The sequence below is a fragment of the Rhodnius prolixus genome, unplaced genomic scaffold, assembly GCF_049639745.1.
Source record: "Rhodnius prolixus isolate KJV_2025 unplaced genomic scaffold, Rpr scaffold_7, whole genome shotgun sequence".
In the NCBI taxonomy this organism is placed as follows: domain Eukaryota; kingdom Metazoa; phylum Arthropoda; class Insecta; order Hemiptera; family Reduviidae; genus Rhodnius; species Rhodnius prolixus.
The window spans coordinates 37,338,690-37,358,307 of record NW_027411582.1 but is presented as its reverse complement, the minus strand read 5'-3'; the positions used below and the strand labels follow the sequence as shown (position 1 = coordinate 37,358,307).

The 19,618-nt window shown below is 31.5% G+C and overlaps 1 protein-coding gene across 5 annotated transcripts; it reads left to right on the top strand.

Annotated features, from left to right (window-relative positions):
* Nucleotides 1-4,422: 4,422 nt before the first annotated feature.
* Nucleotides 4,423-16,811, top strand: LOC141446509 (uncharacterized). Of its 5 annotated transcripts, none has more exons than XM_074113042.1 (7): nucleotides 4,423-4,570; nucleotides 5,969-6,087; nucleotides 6,205-6,328; nucleotides 6,430-6,579; nucleotides 6,665-6,782; nucleotides 8,069-8,329; nucleotides 11,684-16,811. In XM_074113042.1, exons 2-7 carry the CDS (start codon nucleotides 5,990-5,992, stop codon nucleotides 11,752-11,754), a joined length of 822 nt encoding a protein of 273 aa, XP_073969143.1. In that variant the 5' UTR covers nucleotides 4,423-4,570; nucleotides 5,969-5,989; the 3' UTR covers nucleotides 11,755-16,811. The 5 variants fall into 5 exon arrangements, 4 of the variants coding, with proteins under 4 accessions (XP_073969143.1, XP_073969142.1, XP_073969141.1 ...); XM_074113041.1 differs by lacking the exon at nucleotides 4,423-4,570 and adding an exon at nucleotides 5,600-5,766 and having other exon boundaries at nucleotides 5,948-6,087; XM_074113040.1 differs by lacking the exon at nucleotides 4,423-4,570 and adding an exon at nucleotides 5,601-5,766 and having other exon boundaries at nucleotides 5,851-6,087.
* Nucleotides 16,812-19,618: the final 2,807 nt, after the last annotated feature.

Genomic DNA, 19,618 nt, shown 5'->3' with positions numbered 1-19,618 from the left:
ATTGGTAATAATAGTTTTAGAAACGGCCTTACTTGGGTGGGGCAAACTCCCCTCCATATGAGGCATAGCGTCGAGACTTTTAAAGTGCAAATCTGTACAAAATTTCGATTCGAATGACACTTCATTCATGAAAATCGGTTCACTTGTCGATAATTTGAAACGATTGCTATACTTCCCCTTAACTAGTGTAAGAGCAGATCGTCGCTTTAATGTTACGTAGGGAAGCCCTAACCCCATCATCCTACCAAATTTTATCAAAATCGGGCTAAGATTTACAGAGTAATTAGTAATAATAATTTTGAAGGGGGCCTTACATAAAGGGGGCTAACACCTCTCCCATTCGGTGTACAGCGTCGAGACCCCCAAAAGGCACATCTACATAACATTCCGAATCGAATGACACCTCATTCATGAAAATCGGTTCACGCGTTTAGGCGCTACGTAGTTTACAAAAAAGGTAACAACAACAAGAAGAACAAGAACAACAACAATTTCTGAAAATGCCGTTTTTGCTCATTTTCGGCAACTTTTTTCTCGAAATCTATTAGGTCTGGGTGGTTGCAAAAAAATTACAGTCATAAAGGTGGGTTTGCCCTATAATTTAAAGAAAATTTGGGAATTTTATCTTTTATAGAAAAAGAGAAAAAAATTGTCAAAGTTGGGTGTTTTTCAACGTTACACTTTTTCGTGCAGTTTTTGATGGTCAACCCTTATACAACTGTCCTACCGGACAGTTTTAATTATACTCACATAACACTCAAATTGAGATAAAAAAAGATAAACTTTGTTGGTCTATCACAGTTATAATCTGAATCACGGAGTTAAAAGAAATTTTAGTCTTGAATAGGTATTGTTTATTACCTATTTTTAATAAAAATTGATTTCTAAATTATAAATATATGAAGTCCCTTTAATTGATTACTTGTATAAAGTTTTGATAAAGAAATAATAGTAAAAGAAATAGCAATGGCCTCATCTAAAAATATACGTTATCTTCCATTTTACTGATGAGTTAAAAAGCTATGGAAGGACTGACTGGTGAGTAGACGGAAAATAGGCAGGCCTAGAAGGAGCTAGACTGAATAGAATAGAATAAACTTTATTTAATAATTGAAGCAATATATGTTACTTATGTACATAAGGAGTGCCAGTATAAATACTATAACCTCCAGCTAATTACTTACTTTTATACTATAGTAACAAATTATGTTCACTTCAGGGAGTCCTTAACTCTTCTGTGCCTGTGCACCGTGTCCAAACTATAGTATATGTTGGTGTTAGAGTGTAAGTCTATAATACCGGGGGGAAGTTGTCACAAGCCTGCGGAGGTAGACTGAGGTATTGGAGTACCTCAGAAAGCTGGAAATCAGGTAATGGAGAAAAAAAGCTCTGGCCAGAAATGCTTAGAGAACCAATACTCTGAAGGTCAACTTCCTATGCAGACTGTTGCACTAATAAACAAAAACAAAACAAAAAATCATGTGTATAATCAGATGAGGAAAGATGTAAAGGAAGCTGTATAAATTGACTGTATAATTATAAATATGTATAATTAATTAACTCTTATTGGTAAAGTATTGTGCCCATCTGTTTAATCAAAGGATGAAGTTTAAACGACAATGTAAAGAAGTTCCTAAATTGTACTTGAATCTAATGTAAAAGTAATAACAATTATTTTGTCAATGTATGTTGGTGATGGTGAATTTTCCTAAAAACGTGATGAATTTTTCAATTGTTTAATAGAATAGCGTCTCATGAAAAACCTATGCTTTAAGCGTTCAATAACTCCTACTACAATCTATTTAAATTAAATGGGTGCTACTCTTCACTGAGCAAAAATATTTTATTGATAAAATTTGGCCAGCATAAGGGTCTGAGACGTGAAATAAAATGTAAAAAATATTAATGAAAACTTAATGCAGTAAAATTTTACTTAAATGAGATCAATTGTTGCAAAAGTACAATGGATTCTTTTTTTAATATCGTGTGCAAGGATGTATGAAGACACTGTTCACAGGGGGATGTTATCAGAAAACCTAATAGTAAGAGAAATCTTTTATAAAAATGGGGAAAAATTAGAAAGAAATTTAAATAAAACATAAATTTTTTCAAAACTTTTCTAAATTGCTCAAATTATTACGAGCTGTAATAGGAAATGAAATTATGGAGACTTGCTGTTTTGTGTACCTTTTGTCTTTTAATCAACCCTTATACTTAACATTTTAAACTGTAAGTTTTTGTTAAGGAGATAGATATTTAAGTTTTAATTTTTAAGAATATCAAATGTGCCTAGTATATTATGTGCTAACTTTCCATTACATTTAATATTTACAAAGTAAAACATAGTTGTAACAAGTACAATCTGATAGTGCCAGAATGTTCTTTAATCTTTAAGAAAATGTAAATGATTTCTTACAGACTTATATTAGTTTATCTATATTTTTTTGTTTTTTTTAAAGAAATAAAATTACAAAAAAAATAAATTTTTCTATGTGATACAAATAAATTGTTGATAAAAATCTGTTTTTCATTCTTTAATCCCTTAACAGAAACTTATAGCTTATAAGCCTTATTCTTAAAACAAGGGTTGAGTAAACGACATACAATAGGCAAAAAAAGTATTTGCACACCCTGTTATTTTAAGTTTTCATATAAAAAAAAATTCGCTTTTTTACCCAAATTACGTTTATTTAACTTCTTAAATCAAGCACTATAAGATGATAAATATAAATATGCAAAAGAGTCAAATAAATTAAGTATAAAGAACATGATGTTATTTTATACTGCAAAAAAAGTATTTGCACACCTAGTTAAACATTGCAAAAACTAATTTGGTTGACCCATAACCAATCATAACTTTGTCCTTAATATTTAGTGTGCATCCCTTTAGCTTCAATTACGGCTTGTAACGCCTTGGCATTGATTCAACTAAATTTCTTGTCACCTCATCTGATAATTTGTTCCAGGAATCAACTAACACCTGTCTTAAGTGCTCCTTACTTGTAATAGAGGTCTGGCGGACTTTCCTGTCCAGAATATGCCACAGATTTTCAATTGGGTTCAGGTCTGGTGATTGAGGTGGGTTCAGTAATCTTCTTGGGGCATTATAAAGGAGCCATTCTTTTGTAATGTTGGCCGTATGTTCTGGATGGTTATCCTGCTGGAAATGAAAATCGTTCTCCAAACCTAATTTTACAGCACTTGCCTTCAAGTTGCCTCGCAACACCTCCACCTAAGACCGAGCTGTCATTATGCCCTCAATAACTTCTAAATTACCCACCCCAGAGTAAGCCATACTGCCCCAAACCAAGATATTTCCTCCTCCATGCTTAACAGTTTTTAATATAATTTTTGTATTCAAACCAGTATTATTTCTTCTCCAGATTGTTATTATATTTTGTGGTTTAAAAACCTCAATCTTGCTTCCATCAGAAAAAAATAATTTTTTCCCGAGATTCTATAGGTTTTTTAACAAATTCTTTGGCGAACTCAAGATGTTTTTTCCTATTAACCTCACTAATATATGGCTTTTTTAAGGGTCGCCTGCCTCGTATACCTTTATTGTGAACGAAGTTTCTTATTGTTTGAGGTGTAACCGTCTTTCCTGAACAAGACGCCAGGTCATGCGCAAGTTTTTGAGCGCTGTGAGTTGGTTTCCTCAGCGCGTCTTTGACGACCTTCCTCCTCTCCCGTTCATTTAAGACTCTTGGTCGACCTGTTCGCTGCTTATTTTCTGTTGTTCCTCTTTCAATGATATACCTCACTGTTGAAAACGATAAATTTACTTTATTTCCGATTTCTCTATTACTGTTTCCAGCACGATGTAATATAAGCACTTCCTGTCTCACACTCACAGGAATTTTTCTAGATTTTGGAGCCATCTCAATGCACTAGTTGAAAACACAATAAAAACTAATGAATCTAGTAAAGAGAGTATAGACAGTACCAAAGGTGACGTTAATCCTCTTTTGTTAGGGCATTTGTTTTATTTACATGTCAAGAGATCCCAAATTACAGCTGTGCAAATACTTTTTTTGCAGTATAAAATAACATACGTAATTTGGGTAAAAAAGTGAATTTTTTTTATATGAAACCTTAAAATAACAGGGTGTGCAAATACTTTTTTTGCCTATTGCAAGGTACATTAATCAGCAAGTAAACCCAACATATAAGTGATTAATTGAACTTTTTTAACAATTGATATCATTTAAGTAATTTTACTGCATTAAATTTTCATTAATATCGTTTAGAATTTATAAGAATACACAGTGAAACGTTACAGGGTAACCTGCCTCACTCACAGTTTTTAGTTACAAACATACATACATATGTACCTAGTATATATGTAATGTTTATACAAAGTTTGCGGAAAATCCTAGGAGCGTTACCTAGGAAACCACTAAACAAGTGAGCGATCCATTGAGTAAACACGTACATCAGATTAGAGTATTTTCATAAAATTTTAATATTAAAAATATAATCCTTATCAGTACAAAATGAATGAAATTACGTAATAAATGACGTCCTTTATTTCCGGTGAAAATTCAAAATAGAGAAGCTGCACAATTAGGTACTTCATCCACTAGTTTCATTAATACTTCATTCGTTATTTCATTACTTCTTAGTTGAATAAGAAAACGTAAAGTTTAAAAGTTAAATAATAAGTATACCCGGTTGACATATTCTTCAAATATAGAATGTTTGTTACATATTAATCGTAATTAAAATTTAACGGAGGTAACTGCTTGTATTACAGTAAAATGGGACTTCATAAGAATGACCATCAGTACCTTCTTCCCACAAAAGTGTCGTACTCGGCATTATTAGTTATTCAGAAAAAAATTGTATACTGAAAGATAAATTCAACAAATGTCTTTGTTTTTTCATATTATCAAATGACGGCTCAAATTATTTGTTACTCCTGAACTGAGTATTAATGATAAAGTGCATTTATGGATGCAAAAGACTTAATTAAGATTTATCTAAAATTTATGACGAAAAGCAATAAAAACCATTATAAATAATGGGTTCTTAGAAATAAAACGCATATTTAATTTAATTCAATGTTTCCTCAGGCACGAAACAAATATTTACTTGAGGCTTTTTTAATTATTATTATTATTATATTCTTACATAAAATTTGGCGAGTTTCCATAAAATTAATACTTGAGGCTTTTTTAATTATTATTATTATATTATTACATAAAATTTGGCGTGTTTCCATAAAATTAATACTTGAGGCTTTTTTAATTATTATTATTATATTATTACATAAAATTTGGCGTGTTTCCATAAAATTAATACTTGAGGCTTTTTTAATTATTATTATTGTATTATTACATAAAATTCGGCGCATTTCCATAAAATTAATCCATAACTGTCTTGAAATTTTTAAGAAGTACAATTTTAAAATTGAAAAACGCGCCTGTGACTTGCAGTAGTGAAAATGGGAAAAAGATAATTTTTAATTAAAAAAATAAATGAAATACTCTTTCTTTTTTTAAAATAACTCACTTGTTTAAAGATTTTAGTGAACTTTATTACACAATTTTGTTTTATTTTATTTTTTGTTTTTATTGAGGTTGTTACTTTTTTTTTTGTGAAACCAGAAGCCCTTCATATTTTTTTTGCACAATGGCCGAAAAACGACATTAGTGAAATACTAAGGTTGATTTCGGGATTGTGTAAACTTTGTCTGTGATAAAATGTTCAATTATTTTTATTGTTTGTGATGTGAAAAAGATAAAAACAATTTGGAAAGAACTGGTAAGTATTAATCGAAAATTTATTTCTATTCGAAAAAAAGAGTGTAATAAGTTATTAACTTTTAATGGAAAATTTTCGTGTTAGTAACATGAGAGTGTTACACACATTGTTTCCTAAATAGAAATGTTTTAACAAGTGATTTTGGATTTATAAAAAAAAGTAAGAGAGAAAGACATTCCAGTAACCAAGGTACTATCTTTAGCTGGAATGCAGAGATCTGAAAATGGGCGATTTAGACGGAAGATTGGATTGGCCAAATCCATCAGGAGCAAATGTGCAGCAAAGCAACAATCGGTCTCGTGACGGTAAACCCCCTTATAGGTGAGTTGTCATCTTTTTTATCTTAAATTTCTCCAGTATAGATCTTTATTCTTAAATTGGAACATAACCTAATTTGAGTTGGTAGAAGTCTTTGCTAATGTACATCTTGTATTACAGTTATGCAAGTTTGATTCGTTTAGCAATTAGTAACGCACCCGAAGGCAAATTGACTCTTTCTGAAATATATCAGTTTATAATTCAAACCTTTCCATATTATAGAGACGCCACCACTGGTTGGAAGGTAGGTTCAAATATTCATTATCAGATCAGAATTCAGGTTAGTAATAATAATTGATTAAGTTTTGTTAAAAAAAAAAATACATTTTATTATATTATTTTCAGAATTCGATTCGACATAATTTATCACTGAACAAATGTTTTACTAAAGTAGCCAGGCCAAAGGATGATCCTGGAAAAGGTTCTTATTGGGCTATAGATTACAGTCATTCTCAAGATGATCACGTTACTAAGAAAAAGTCTAAAATTAATAAGGTATTTATCTATATTTGTTATTTTTTAAAAATGTTTTCTTGGTGTTATCTTTAATTAATTAATGCGTTGTATTTCTGAACAATAGGTGACTCCTTATAGTCCAGAATGTAACAGCAATACCAGTAACGATAGTTTTAATCATTTCACCGAAAATAACCAAACGCCGTATCAAAATAGCCAGTACAGCAACGACATAAGCAATGGTAAGGCATTAAATACATTTAATGAATCACGAAAAATGCAACTTTTTATGTTTAAGTGATATTTCTTTAAATATTTTGTCTCTTTCCTATCTTACCTTATGGTTACTTTGAAAAGTTGTTTTTTCATTTAGAAGGAATTAATGTGGCGTGGCGGATATAGTAAAAGGAGTGGTTGTTATGCCATATCCGTTTAAGATCTCTCTTCCTCTCTTATACTGACAGTGTTTTTGCAAAGATTGTAGAAATTTTACTTCCGTATAGTCTGACATAGTGTAAATTAAATTAAATGTGTGTTTTACTGTGGTAGAGTTTGTTCTTATGTGTGCAAATCCACATACATATAGTTGCCACATATAATCTGTCTCTGTAGGCCCTATAAGTATTTTATAGCGATGGCGGTGTCGGTATTGAGTATTTTTTGGCTGAGAAATTTGCTGGGACTCCAAAATCCCTAAAGAAGTGGTTATCTTTCCACTTCATCTTACGGGATCAAAACTAAAACCATGAATACCTATCGAAATGGAAATGAAGTACCATTTCCATCAGGAGTCGCGAGTATGCAGAGGTAATTGATGGCAATTTGTGCAACCATTGGTCGAATTGGATGACTTATTAGCTGATGTAGAATTATGTAGTTGTCAGAGGGCCAATAATGTGTCTTTTCTTTTAAATTAGTGAAACCTCTTACAGATATGCGCTATTGTAAATTAAGAAAAAACTTTTTTTGTCCTCGAAAGATCATCTCTCGAACAACTTGAACCACGAGCCAAACTCCTTAAAATCATTCACACCAAACTGTTCTCTACATTTTTCGGAGAGATAATTAATATATGTAGAGTAAGATCTCCATTTCTCTGAGGCTGATTTCCTCTCTGTATTTTATATTCTTAGTAACAGCTCTCCAAGATTATGTACGCTTTATTAAGCCAACTTTATTCGCTTATCTGTATAAACTTCTCGCATACTACAGCAGCAAAGAGGCTTCTTATTTTGTCCATTTTCCACAAAAGCCATTGGATCGAAAATGAATCAAATATTTTGTTCGCAAACGAGAGAAAACATCATTTTGATAAAAAATGAACAAGGTTTTCTGCAAATAATCAACACAATAGACACGTTTTGTTTTTGTCGAAGCTATACTTTTTTCCGTTGAACAAAAAATTTTGAAATGGCCTGATCTTGCCGATGGATGTTTCTATGACGAAGTTAAACGGGTTTTAAACAAAATGCAAATACCCCGTTTGGTGTGATTTGACATTAAAAGTTGGAATATTTATTTTTTTCAGAGGAAGAACTGTCGCTGGGTGATTATGGCGAAGTTTGTGCGGTCATATCTCAACTTGTATCTCATTATGGAATTGAAGATGAATGGTCTTGTTCACCGCCTCCAGCCGCACAAATCCAACAGCTGTCCTGTCAGAGTCAAAACAACGTTCTGATACCAACCACGCCCCAGTCTTGTGTAGTGGGCGGAGCCAGCCAAGGTGGAGGCCCCGGAGGCGAAGCGCAGTGTTTTCCACCACCGCCTTCAGCGTATCATCAACCATGTCAGCAGTTAGATATATCGCCCAATCTAGATTGGGATTCGTATTTATAGCCTTCATTGTTATCTATATTTACTTATTAATTTTTGATAGTTTTAATATTTTTTTTTAATTATTATTACTTGATATTTGGTAAATGATATTTTAGTGAATCATCCTGTTATTCATTCTTTTTTAATCTTTTTCTTGAAAACGAAAATTATTTTCCACAATTCGTAACACATGTCAATTTCAAGGTTAAGACGTTGTAGAAGCCAGGTGTTTAATGCAATTTTGGTCTTCATATATTTTTTTCAGAAGAGGATATCTTGCTTTTATTACATCTTGTAAAAGGTAGAATGTAATAAGTCCTTTGGTATTTTGTTATTCCGCTTAAGGAAAGTTCGTTCTTACATCTGCGAGCCAATATTTGTGTACTTTAATAGCGTGCATTTAACAGCAGGCTTGTTTAACTTTCTTTCTTTTTAAACAAGACTTAATATATAATTTTTGTTTTAATACTAGTGAAGGATTCATTAGAAAAAATCAACAATTTAGAGCCATATTATTTTAGTTATCTTACAGCTGTGCTTGAATCCTAATGTTCCAATGTTACAAATGTGTTGATAAAAAATTCAGAAGTTAGCGTCCTATCCTACCAAGATGTCGTCCTCTTACATGCTACTTTCCTTCCTTATCACTCTACCCTTAAAGGGGTTTTCCAATCTTCATTACATTAAGGATTTTCCTTGATCAGAATTTCCGATTGCCGCAGATTTGTATTACAAAGTTCTTCGCTGATTTTGCTTCCATCATCTATCTTGTTTGAAACAGTCACTACTTATCTGAGAACCTAATTCAATTTCCTCGTATTATCTGTGACCAAATTCACATTCTTTGGGTCTTCTAGTCGTCTACAATACTTGTCAGCATTGATATTCCTGCAACCAACAGCGTTTAACAGAATCTCTTCATTATGTGAAGGGGGGCTCTTTAACTTGTTGAATTTCAGTAGCGTAGCACTCCAGTTGTCCCTCATCAAAGCAACGAATCGTCAGTTTCTAATGCAAAAGGTTCTGGGATGTTCTACCATTTTCTACTCTGATTTTGAAAAACCAATACCCATACCATTGCATTTGCAATTAGTTTTGAATATATTTACTTAGTGAATCCGTCTCTTTAAAGCGCATCTCGGTCCTCCTCCATTTTTTATATTCTAAAGCCTTCTTGTAAATAACGTCATTCGAATTAAAGATTTGATGGATACTATTGTGTTTAGTTAGATTTGTGACCAATAGGTTTTTCTTTTTTTCTTAGTATTGTTCTAGAGCAACAAGGAAATCGATAATCGTGATGTTTAGTAACATTTTTCGTTATTATTACTATTTTTTGGATCATATTCGCAAAACTGCTTCATATTTTAAAAGTACTCAACAAAGTGTATGGAATCTACCTTCTAAACTTCAACCAAACTTTTGTTTTTTTTACGAATTCAAACTATTATTACTATTATTGTTTCGTGGAGTTCGTAGTTTTGTAACCATGAAAAAACAAGTCTTGCTTTCTACAGATTAATTAAAAAATCAACTACTAAACAAGTTCACCTGATGTATGATCTCAGGTGAAATTGTGAAAACAAAAGAACTTCAAGTTCTGAAGTTGGTTTTGGTAACAAACGTTTTTACGAAATTCAATAATCATTTGCCAAATATTGCGTTGTTTTACTTTTTTATTTTATTTTCTAAAAAAAAAAAAAAAAAAAGGCACGTCATTAACCTAAAAAGGGACTACTCTGAAGAGTTTCTGTGCATTAATTATATTTGTTCAAATGATATTTTATGTTTTTAGTTAAAAGAAAGTTGTATATATTCAACGAAGTAATAAGGGAAATAATGCTTTTAGTGAAATACTACTTTTTGGCTACTAATTACTTTTAAATTGAATTATTATTATTTTTTCTTAATTCGGAAATTGATTAACAGTGTTTAATAGATAATGCTCTTTTTATTCTTCTAATTAAATCCTTAATAGGAAATATTGCATTTTTTTAATACATGCAAGTTATTAATATTAAACATTCGTTTAGTTATTCTTTTTTATAAATTGAAAATAATTGCTTATCGTAATATATTTGTGGCAAGACGTGATATTTTTGTCTCAAGGGATGCAGCGAAGCTGTGATGCAACCGTTGATTTCCAATTTCTAGAAAGTATTGGCGTTTTTCTTCAGATGGTCGCCCTCTTATCAATCGATGGAGAAAGATTTCTATGCTACTAAAACATTTAGGGGGAATCAGTTTATCCTTTTCTTGTTTATTTTTAATCTAAAGTTAGCTCACTAACTGTAAAAGTCTCCATTATTACTCCACAAAATACATATTCAATCCAAGCTCTTTGCATTAAAATCATTGTTAATTTCTGCCCGATGATTTCCGATTATGGCAAGTGTAAAGCAGAATTCTAACTACTCGTACTTCCAAAGGCTGCATCTCTTGTCACCCCAATGCCTCTGTGATTTGCTCACAGAACTAATTACTTAACATTCACTTAAATAAAAAAAAAAAAACTTTAATCATGGAAAAAGATGAAAAAATAAACATTTAAAAAATAAATTTAGTTTAAATTGTTTATTTTATATCTATCGAACAAGTATGAAAAGTTTTTTGATAATGTATTACTGTTTTTGTTTCCACATTAATTCAGGTTATGAATGCATATGGTTATATCTTGTAACCTGTGTTGTGTTTAATTGTTTCAATACATTTTTTTTAAATATTTTTGTTAATACTTGCGTTAGGCTAGCGCACATAAAACTTGTTCCTAATAAGCTATTAAGTATGAAAAAAAAAGATTATAATTATAAAGTGACAAAAAAAATATATATATTATATATTTAAATAATTCTTAAATTGGGAAGAATTTTTTTTTCGCCAGATATATATTTTTCCCAGTGTTGTTATATTATTGCCTTGTACAAAACATTAATATTTAAATAATAGTTATAATCACAATTTTATTTATAAAAATTATTATTAAGAGTTATTTTTCTTTTAATTCCGTCTCATACTTGTATTTTTTTTGTTTTGTTTGATGTGTATAGATTGTTTTTTTGTTTTATATTAAGAAATATGGGGTATGGATTTTTTTAAAAATTAATTAATTCATTAATTCGTCAAATTAATTCGTATTTTATAGAAAGAATGTAAAAAAAAAGTTTGTTTTTTTTTCAAACTGCAAAACAAACATCTTGAGTGAGGAATGATACAATTTATTAAGTTGCTACAGTTAATTTTATGGATTTATGTATGTAAAGTATTCATAGGTTGTCTTTTCCATTTACATAGAAATTCTTATTTCTTTTTTTCTTTTATGTTACAGTAATTAGAGGAGCAAGAGTATTAATTACAGTAAGGCGTCTAAAGAAAATGCGCTTTTTGTTCTCAAGCTAATTGAATTTTAAAATGGGGTGAGTTTTTTTATTAAATTCAGTGACTTATTAAAATTCTTTAACAATTTAAATATTTTGAGAATAAGTTTTTAAAAAAAACATCCATTATAAATATTAATATAATTTTTGTGATGAAGCGTCAATTTTAATGTGATGCGCACTAAGTTACATGAGAAAAGAGAGAAAACATTCAACAATACATTTTTGCTGTGTTATTTCCACTTCTTCTTGGACAGAAACTTGTCGTATCTCACGGTGTAGAGATTCCTCCATCGATAGATTTTCTACAACTTCTCTCCTCTTCACTAAATATTTTTTTCTAACGTTTTCCCTATTATTGTTTGCAAATTTTCGAAGAATTAATATAAGATGTATGTGAAAAAACTGTTTGTAGTTTAAGACGACAGTATTCATGCGTACATGTTTGCTAACACTTGGGTAATGTAATGTATCCACTGTGGAAAGTGGATAGGTTGGTCTTAGGAGGGATTATGTACAAAAGAAAAATTGTATAGAAAGGAGGGGGAGATTGGAAAAAATCTTTGTTTTATATTAATGAAAATTAGTATAATTACATTGTTAAAAAATATTTTATTGGAGAAGTTTAGGTAGTGCAGTTTATTATTATTTAATGACATCAGTTTATGTGTTCTTTTAGTTTTTCTTTTTAGATATTGGATACTTTAAAACGTAACTTAAGGAAGACATAGTACTTCCAATACTTGGCCCCTCCCTCCACCTCCAAAAAATCTGTAGGTGACATCATATTCCAGGCCAAGCTTCTATAAGTGCTCTCAGAGCCGATTATGTCCCCCTAAGGAGAGCTTTTTTTCTTCTTTTACCTAGAACGAGTCGCTTCTCAAAGCTTTTCGCTTGGACAGACTTCCTCCCTAAGCAGCTTCTATAGAGATCTTACTCTGTCTTACGAAAGGTTCAGAGCTTGCAAGAGAAGAATTGGATGTCTTGCTATGCAACGACGTCGGCCGGGTTCATTTCTTTACTACGCCAATGTACCATTCATTTTCCTTACTGTTTATTTACTGAAACGTGCTTGACAACAATTATTTTAACCTCTCTCGCTGTGGGTAGAATTATATTTTGATCAACTTTGTTTCGATTGCTCCTTTTTTTTTATTTGGCCGGTACAGCGCAGCAAATGGACAGAATTACAGTTCAGCATTACCACAGAACCAATTCCTATATAAATACGAATAATATAATATAAAATCCCCTTACCTTTCGAGGTTAGGCAACTTAAAGCCCTAGTACGAGTGAGCTTTTTATTACAACTGAACTTATACTATGTCCACTGCACTTTACAATAAACAACATAATAGTTCGCAGTCCTCAACACTGACGCTGTTAATGGCTTGTAAATAAACTATTTCCTGTCTAATTATGCGAACAAGTTCCTCACTCACATTTTCTAAGAAACTAAATTTAAAAAAATAATAAAATTCAGATTTTTGTTTTGTATGAGAATCCATATTTTATCTGTGATTTTCCCTTCAATTTATTTATTTATTTTTTTACTTGTAAAAAGAAAATTAATCTACCTCATTTTTACTTTTTAATATTTTTATATTTGTTTATAAGATTATTATTTTAAAATAACCATAGGGTTAATAAAACAATTGTGTATTTCTTTTAACTTCTTTTTTTTTTTAAGACTTTCAAAAGAAAAAATCTGTTCATTTTATTGGTGCCATTTCTTTTATTATCTTGGTGTAAAGAGCAATTGGGTTCATTTTCTCAGTAACATTTCCCCGCTTTTTTTTCAATAAAAGGTAATTTAAGAAAATATTTTTTTTGGAAAGTCTCTCTCTTGACACAACTTTTTCTTAAGATTTTTTTTTTTTGTATCGCCTCTATGCTTAAAAAGAAAAAATTATTAATCTAATTATATATATTGTACAATTTTTTACATATTATAAAAATTTAAAATTTTTGCATCGTATTAAAAAAAGAAAAATCGAATTTACCTCGCAGTTTTTTCATTTTCTATTTTCCACTAAAAATTAATAAATAAATCGATAAATTTACCATTTAGTAATGAATTCAAATTTTGTAAATAACAAATAAAATTGGGAGAAACAGAAAACAAAATAATAATAAATTTTAATTGTCCATTTTTATGTAATTTTAAGAATTAGGTGTCCGCTAAAACTGGACTAGGGGATGGTTTTACCCCCGTATATTCATTCATTATCAGAATTTGAATTAAATTTATGTTAGATGACGGGGGCGGGTCCTGTACATAAAGAACAAAGAGGCTTATCCGTGCCTTTGTAGTTCCTGGGAAGAGCATCCTTACACTTTTATTCAATGGTCCAGGATTTTTCCCATCAGTCATTCTTTTGTGTATCGTCTCCTCTAGACTTCACCTAGCCAGAGGAGATCTCTTATCGCAAAGTAGCCTTCAGAACCTATTATTCCCATTTCTCACAGTATCACACTAAATTCAGCCAAGGTGTGACAATCTGAGATTGTTGTTTCTCAGCCCTAAATAAAGTTATAGTACCAGATGATAAGTGTACCTACTTCGACTCTGCACAATTACCGGTGGGCTTAAAAAGGGTACTGCTATTACAGTCGACTCTCGATAAATCGAAATCCAAGGGACTACAAGAAAAATTCGAATTATCGCGATTTCGAATTATCAAGAAGGGGGAAAAAAATCGAATTATTAAGAGTTTTTATTATGTACATATGTATGTACATACGTATATTGAAAATACGTATGAGCTTACCTAAGTTTTAGACATATAGCCTCAAGTAAAAAAGTAAAAATAATGAAAACGACAAAAAAGAACAAAAAAATTAACATTTCAATAAATAATAACATATAAGTACCTAATTTAAAAAACGAAGAACAGTTTTTTGTTTCAATGTGGCTTGACTAAGTCAAGTGACTTAGAATTGTAAAAAGCGTTGATGGTGGAATATTGAAAGTTTTGGCGATATCTTTTTGTTTCGAACCACTTTTCACGGCTGCGATAATTTTTTTTTTTTTGTCGGACACAGTAAGGGAGACGTACTTTCCATCGCGACAAACTAGGAAAGAGAATTGTGAAGTTAAACTGGGCTGAAAGGAAGGAAACATTACGCAGGAAATGAACAATAAGCGGAAAATGAGAAGTAAACATTACTAGGGAAAATTCGAATTATAAAGAGGGGAAGGTGGCCTCGTTCGAATTATAGAGCCTTCTCACCCGCTGTTGTTAAGAAATGAATTTCGAATTATCGAGCGTATCTAAGTACACTGCATTTTTTCGATTTACCGAAGTTAACAGCTGTAGAGTTCGAATTATCGAGAGTCGACTGTATCCCTTGACCAGGCCGAAAAGAAGGACTTCTAGGTCGCATGGCTGGGCACCTATTCCCTTAGCCCCAGGTAGAGTGGTGTCCCTGGGTTCATATAGTCGAAGTCTTCCGTCCTGGGTTCTCTGTGCTAGATGCTAAGCGACCAACAAAAGGGGTTCTCCTTAAAATGGATCCCAATTTTGCTAGCATGTATTCCAGACAATAAAAAAACAAAAAACCTAACACCAAAAACTATTCCGTGCTCGTCTCTTCATGACACTTTCGTAGTCGTGAAAATATAAACAAAAACTTGTGCTTGGAAAGGTTAGCGATCTTCTTCCATCATCAGTGCGAAAATGGTAAAATTTATCAAACAATTTTCTGAGAATGTTTTGTCTATGAAAAGATTTATTATTCTGGCTGCAATATGAGATTAAGACATGCATTATTTTTGTTTCATCAATTAAAGAAGAAAAGGAAAATCCATATTCACGTCATATGGATTAACTGAAATACTTAAAGGAAAACAAAAAAACAAAAAATTTAACTATATAGGTAGTTTATAGTAAACATTTTTCCTCTAAATGTTCGCTTTTTATTGTATTTAAAATAATGTCTAAAAATAAAATATTTAGATTAAATTCTATTTTAAAATTTTTGAAAAAGAAAAGACCACTGCATCCATGATAGTGCTTTTTTTATATATATAAATATATAAAAATAAGTAAACTTGTCCCTCATCATTTGAGGTTTCTTCCTTGATATCATTTTTAATTTATTTTTAATTAATTTAACTTTATTTTTTCATTAAAAAATAATGGCTGTATGTGGTGAGAATTGTTATTTCAGTACAAATATTAATGTGTTCGTACCTAAAAATAAATAAATAATTAAACTTTAATATTTCAGCAACTCTGTGATTAATATTTTTTTTCTTTTTAATATATGTTATATATTATATATATTTATTTTAATTATATTTACAAAAAGTTTCTTTTTTTGTATCTTTCATCTTTTGTGTATTATTTTCCATTTCATATTTTTTGTGTACATTAAGTTGGGTATATATAATTTTTAGTTTATTTTTTGTGTTTATACAAAAAAAAAAAATTAATAGTTTTTAAACTCTATAATTTTAGGGAATTTATATATATATATGTATATATTATTAGAGGTAATTTCTAATAATTATAATTATTATTATATATTTTTTTGTAATTTATTTTGTGAAAAAGAGTAAGAATAAAATAAAAAATATTTGTATGTTTTCAATATGGACCAGTTAATAAATTTTAAGTGATAAAATATGTAGTTTATTTTGTTGGGTTTAGAAATATCAATATTACAAACACAATCTTAAGGCGCCACGGTAGACGAGCGGGTTAGAGGCAAGACCTGCAAAGCTAATACAGTATTGTGATACTGGGTTCGATTCCCCTGGTCTAGGTCTTGGATTTTATTTAATGGTTAATAAAAGAAATTTATTGTAAAGTATGTTAGGCGGTTATAGGGTAGACCCGCAAAGCTAAGATGTATTGTTGGTTTAGTGGGTTCGATTCCCCTGGTCTAGGTCTTGGATTTTATTTAATGGTTAATATGAGAAATTTATAGTAAAGTATGTTAGGCGGTTATAGGCTAGACCCTCAAAGCTAAGATGTATTGTTGGTTTAGTGGGTTCTATTCCCCTGGTCTAGGCCTTGGATTTTATTTAATGGTTAATATGAGAAATTTATAGTAAAGTATGTTAGGCGGTTATAGGCTAGACCCTCAAAGCTAAGATGTATTGTTGGTTTAGTGGGTTCTATTCCCCTGGTCTAGGCCTTGGATTTTATTTAATGGTTAATATGAGAAATTTATAGTAAAGTATGTTAGTCGGTTATAGGCTAGACCCGCAAAGCTACAATGTATTGTTGGTTTAGTGGGTTCGATTCCCCTGGTCTAGGTCTTGGATTTTATTTAATGGTTAATATGAGAAATTTATTGTAAAGTATGTTTGGCGGTTATAGGGTAGACCCGCAAAGCTAAGATGTATTGTTGGTTTAGTGGGTTCGATTCCCCTGGTCTAGGTCTTGGATTTTATTTAATGGTTAATATGAGAAATTTATTGTAAAGTATGTTAGGCGGTTATAGGCTAGACCCGCAAAGCTAAGATGTATTGTTGGTTTAGGCTGGAAACATAGTGGAGCGGCGGGCAAAGCGGCGATGATAGCGAAGAGCAAAGCGGCGAAATCAAACACAAGTAAACATATGGGACCGCGCATAGTGGCGAGCAAGGCGAAGATAGAGCAACGCTATCTATAGAGAGTAGAGCGAAGCGTTATGACATGTTTGATTTCTTCGCTCTCATCGCGCTCAATTTGTAAAGGTTATTTTTCAAAGGTTATGGATATTGATACATTTATTGGTTTAGTTTGTTTAAAGAAACCTCTGTGGGGCCATAGTATTTGTGAAGCTACAATAGTTTTTAATAATTAATAGTTTAAATTAATTAACAATTAGTAGTTAATGGAGAATTCAGGTAATTTTTGCTACATTTAATTTGGTTCTCAATCCCTTAATGCTAACTTTCATCTAAATACTAGGCAAAATTAAATTACATTTTCACGTCCTACTACTTCTGATCAGGACGAATTCTCCAATCCTTCTTCTGTAGCGTCCTTCTACTCCAGTTTTTCAGATGAACAACATTAATTTACGACAAATCATGGTGTAGTGATTTAATAAAATTATTGTTTTTTTAATTGACTAATTTCTTTTTATCTGCATATATTTCTATTTTATTTTCATTTATTTTGATTTTCTTATCTTAAAGTAACTGCTAGGATTAATGGGGTTACACAGATTTGTATTTAGTAAATAACCTACATAGTTAATTTTTCTATATTGTGCCTAACTCATGTTATGAGCTGTATTACTCAAAAACAATAAAATTTGATTTTGATTAATGGGGTTACACTGGGCTAGTATGTAATCAAATGTTGATATAGACATTCAAAAATACGCATGAAACTTGCCAGGATGCTCCCGAAGTTGTTGGTACAAGTGATGAAATTCACCAAGTTCATTTCTAGACTTATTTATGTCATGTACACTGCAGCTCCTACTACTAAGCTGCTGCAAATACCAAAGTTTCAACGAAGAATTTTCATATAAAAATAGTTCCTCCATCTTGTTTTGTCGAAAGGAGAACGCGACTAAACTCGTCACTATGTGCATGCGAATCTTTGCTCGCTGCTCGTCGCTCTCTTTGATTTGAAGCAGCTATCATCGCCGCTTTGCTCGCCGCTCCACTATGTTTCCAGCCTTAGTGGGTTCGATTCCCCTGGTCTAGGCCTTGGATTTTATTTAATGGTTAATATGAGAAATTTATTGTAAAGTATGTTAGGCGGTTATAGGCTAGACCCGCAAAGCTAAGATGTATTGTTGGTTTAGTGGGTTCGATTCCCCTGGTCTAGGTCTTGGATTTTATTTAATGGTTAATATGAGAAATTTATTGTAAAGTATGTTAGGCGGTTATAGGCTAGACCCGCAAAGCTAAGATGTATTGTAGGTTTAGTGGGTTCGATTCCCCTGGTCTAGGCCTTGGATTTTATTTAATGGTTAATATGAGAAATTTATAGTAAAGTATGTTAGGCGGTTATAGGCTAGACCCGCAAAGCTAAGATGTATTGTTGGTTTAGTGAGTTAGATTCCCCCTGGTCTAGATCTTGGATTTTATTTAATGGTTAATATGAGAAATTTATAGTAAAGTATGTTAGGCGGTTATAGGCTAGTTCCGCAAAGCTAAGATGTATTGTTGGTTTAGTGAGTTAGATTCCCCCTGGTCTAGGTCTTGGATTTTATTTAATGGTTAATATGAGAAATTTATAGTAAAGTATGTTAGGCGGTTATAGGCTAGACCCTCAAAGCTAAGATGTATTGTTGGTTTAGTGGGTTCAATTCCCCTGGTTTAGGTCTTGGATTTTATTTAATGGTTAACATGAGAAATTTATAGTAAAGTATGTTAGGCGGTTATAGGCTAGACCCGCAAAGCTAAGATGTATTGTTGGTTTAGTGAGTTAGATTCCCCCTGGTCTAGGTCTTGGATTTTATTTAATGGTTAATATGAGAAATTTATAGTAAAGTATGTTAGGCGGTTATAGGCTAGACCCGCAAAGCTAAGATGTATTGTTGGTTTAGTGAGTTAGATTCCCCCTGGTCTAGGTCTTGGATTTTATTTAATGGTTAATATGAGAAATTTATAGTAAAGTATGTTAGGCGGTTATAGGCTAGACCCTCAAAGCTAAGATGTATTGTTGGTTTAGTGGGTTCGATTCCCCTGCTCTAGGTCTTGGATTTTATTTAATGGTTAATATGAGAAATTTATAGTAAAGTATGTTAGGCGGTTATAGGCTAGACCCGCAAAGCTAAGATGTATTGTTGGTTTAGTGAGTTAGATTCCCCCTGGTCTAGGTCTTGGATTTTATTTAATGGTTAATATGAGAAATTTATAGTAAAGTATGTTAGGCGGTTATAGGCTAGACCCTCAAAGCTAAGATGTATTGTTGGTTTAGTGGGTTCGA

Excerpts from the sequence above, each read along its gene's own strand:
- LOC141446509 (XM_074113042.1), top strand. The coding sequence starts at position 5,990 with ATGGGCGATTTAGACGGAAGATTGGATTGGCCAAATCCATCAGGAGCA. Across the intron at positions 6,088-6,204 it reads GACGGTAAACCCCCTTATAG|TTATGCAAGTTTGATTCGTT; the intron begins GTGAGTTGTCAT and ends CTTGTATTACAG. Across the intron at positions 6,580-6,664 it reads AAAAGTCTAAAATTAATAAG|GTGACTCCTTATAGTCCAGA; the intron begins GTATTTATCTAT and ends TCTGAACAATAG.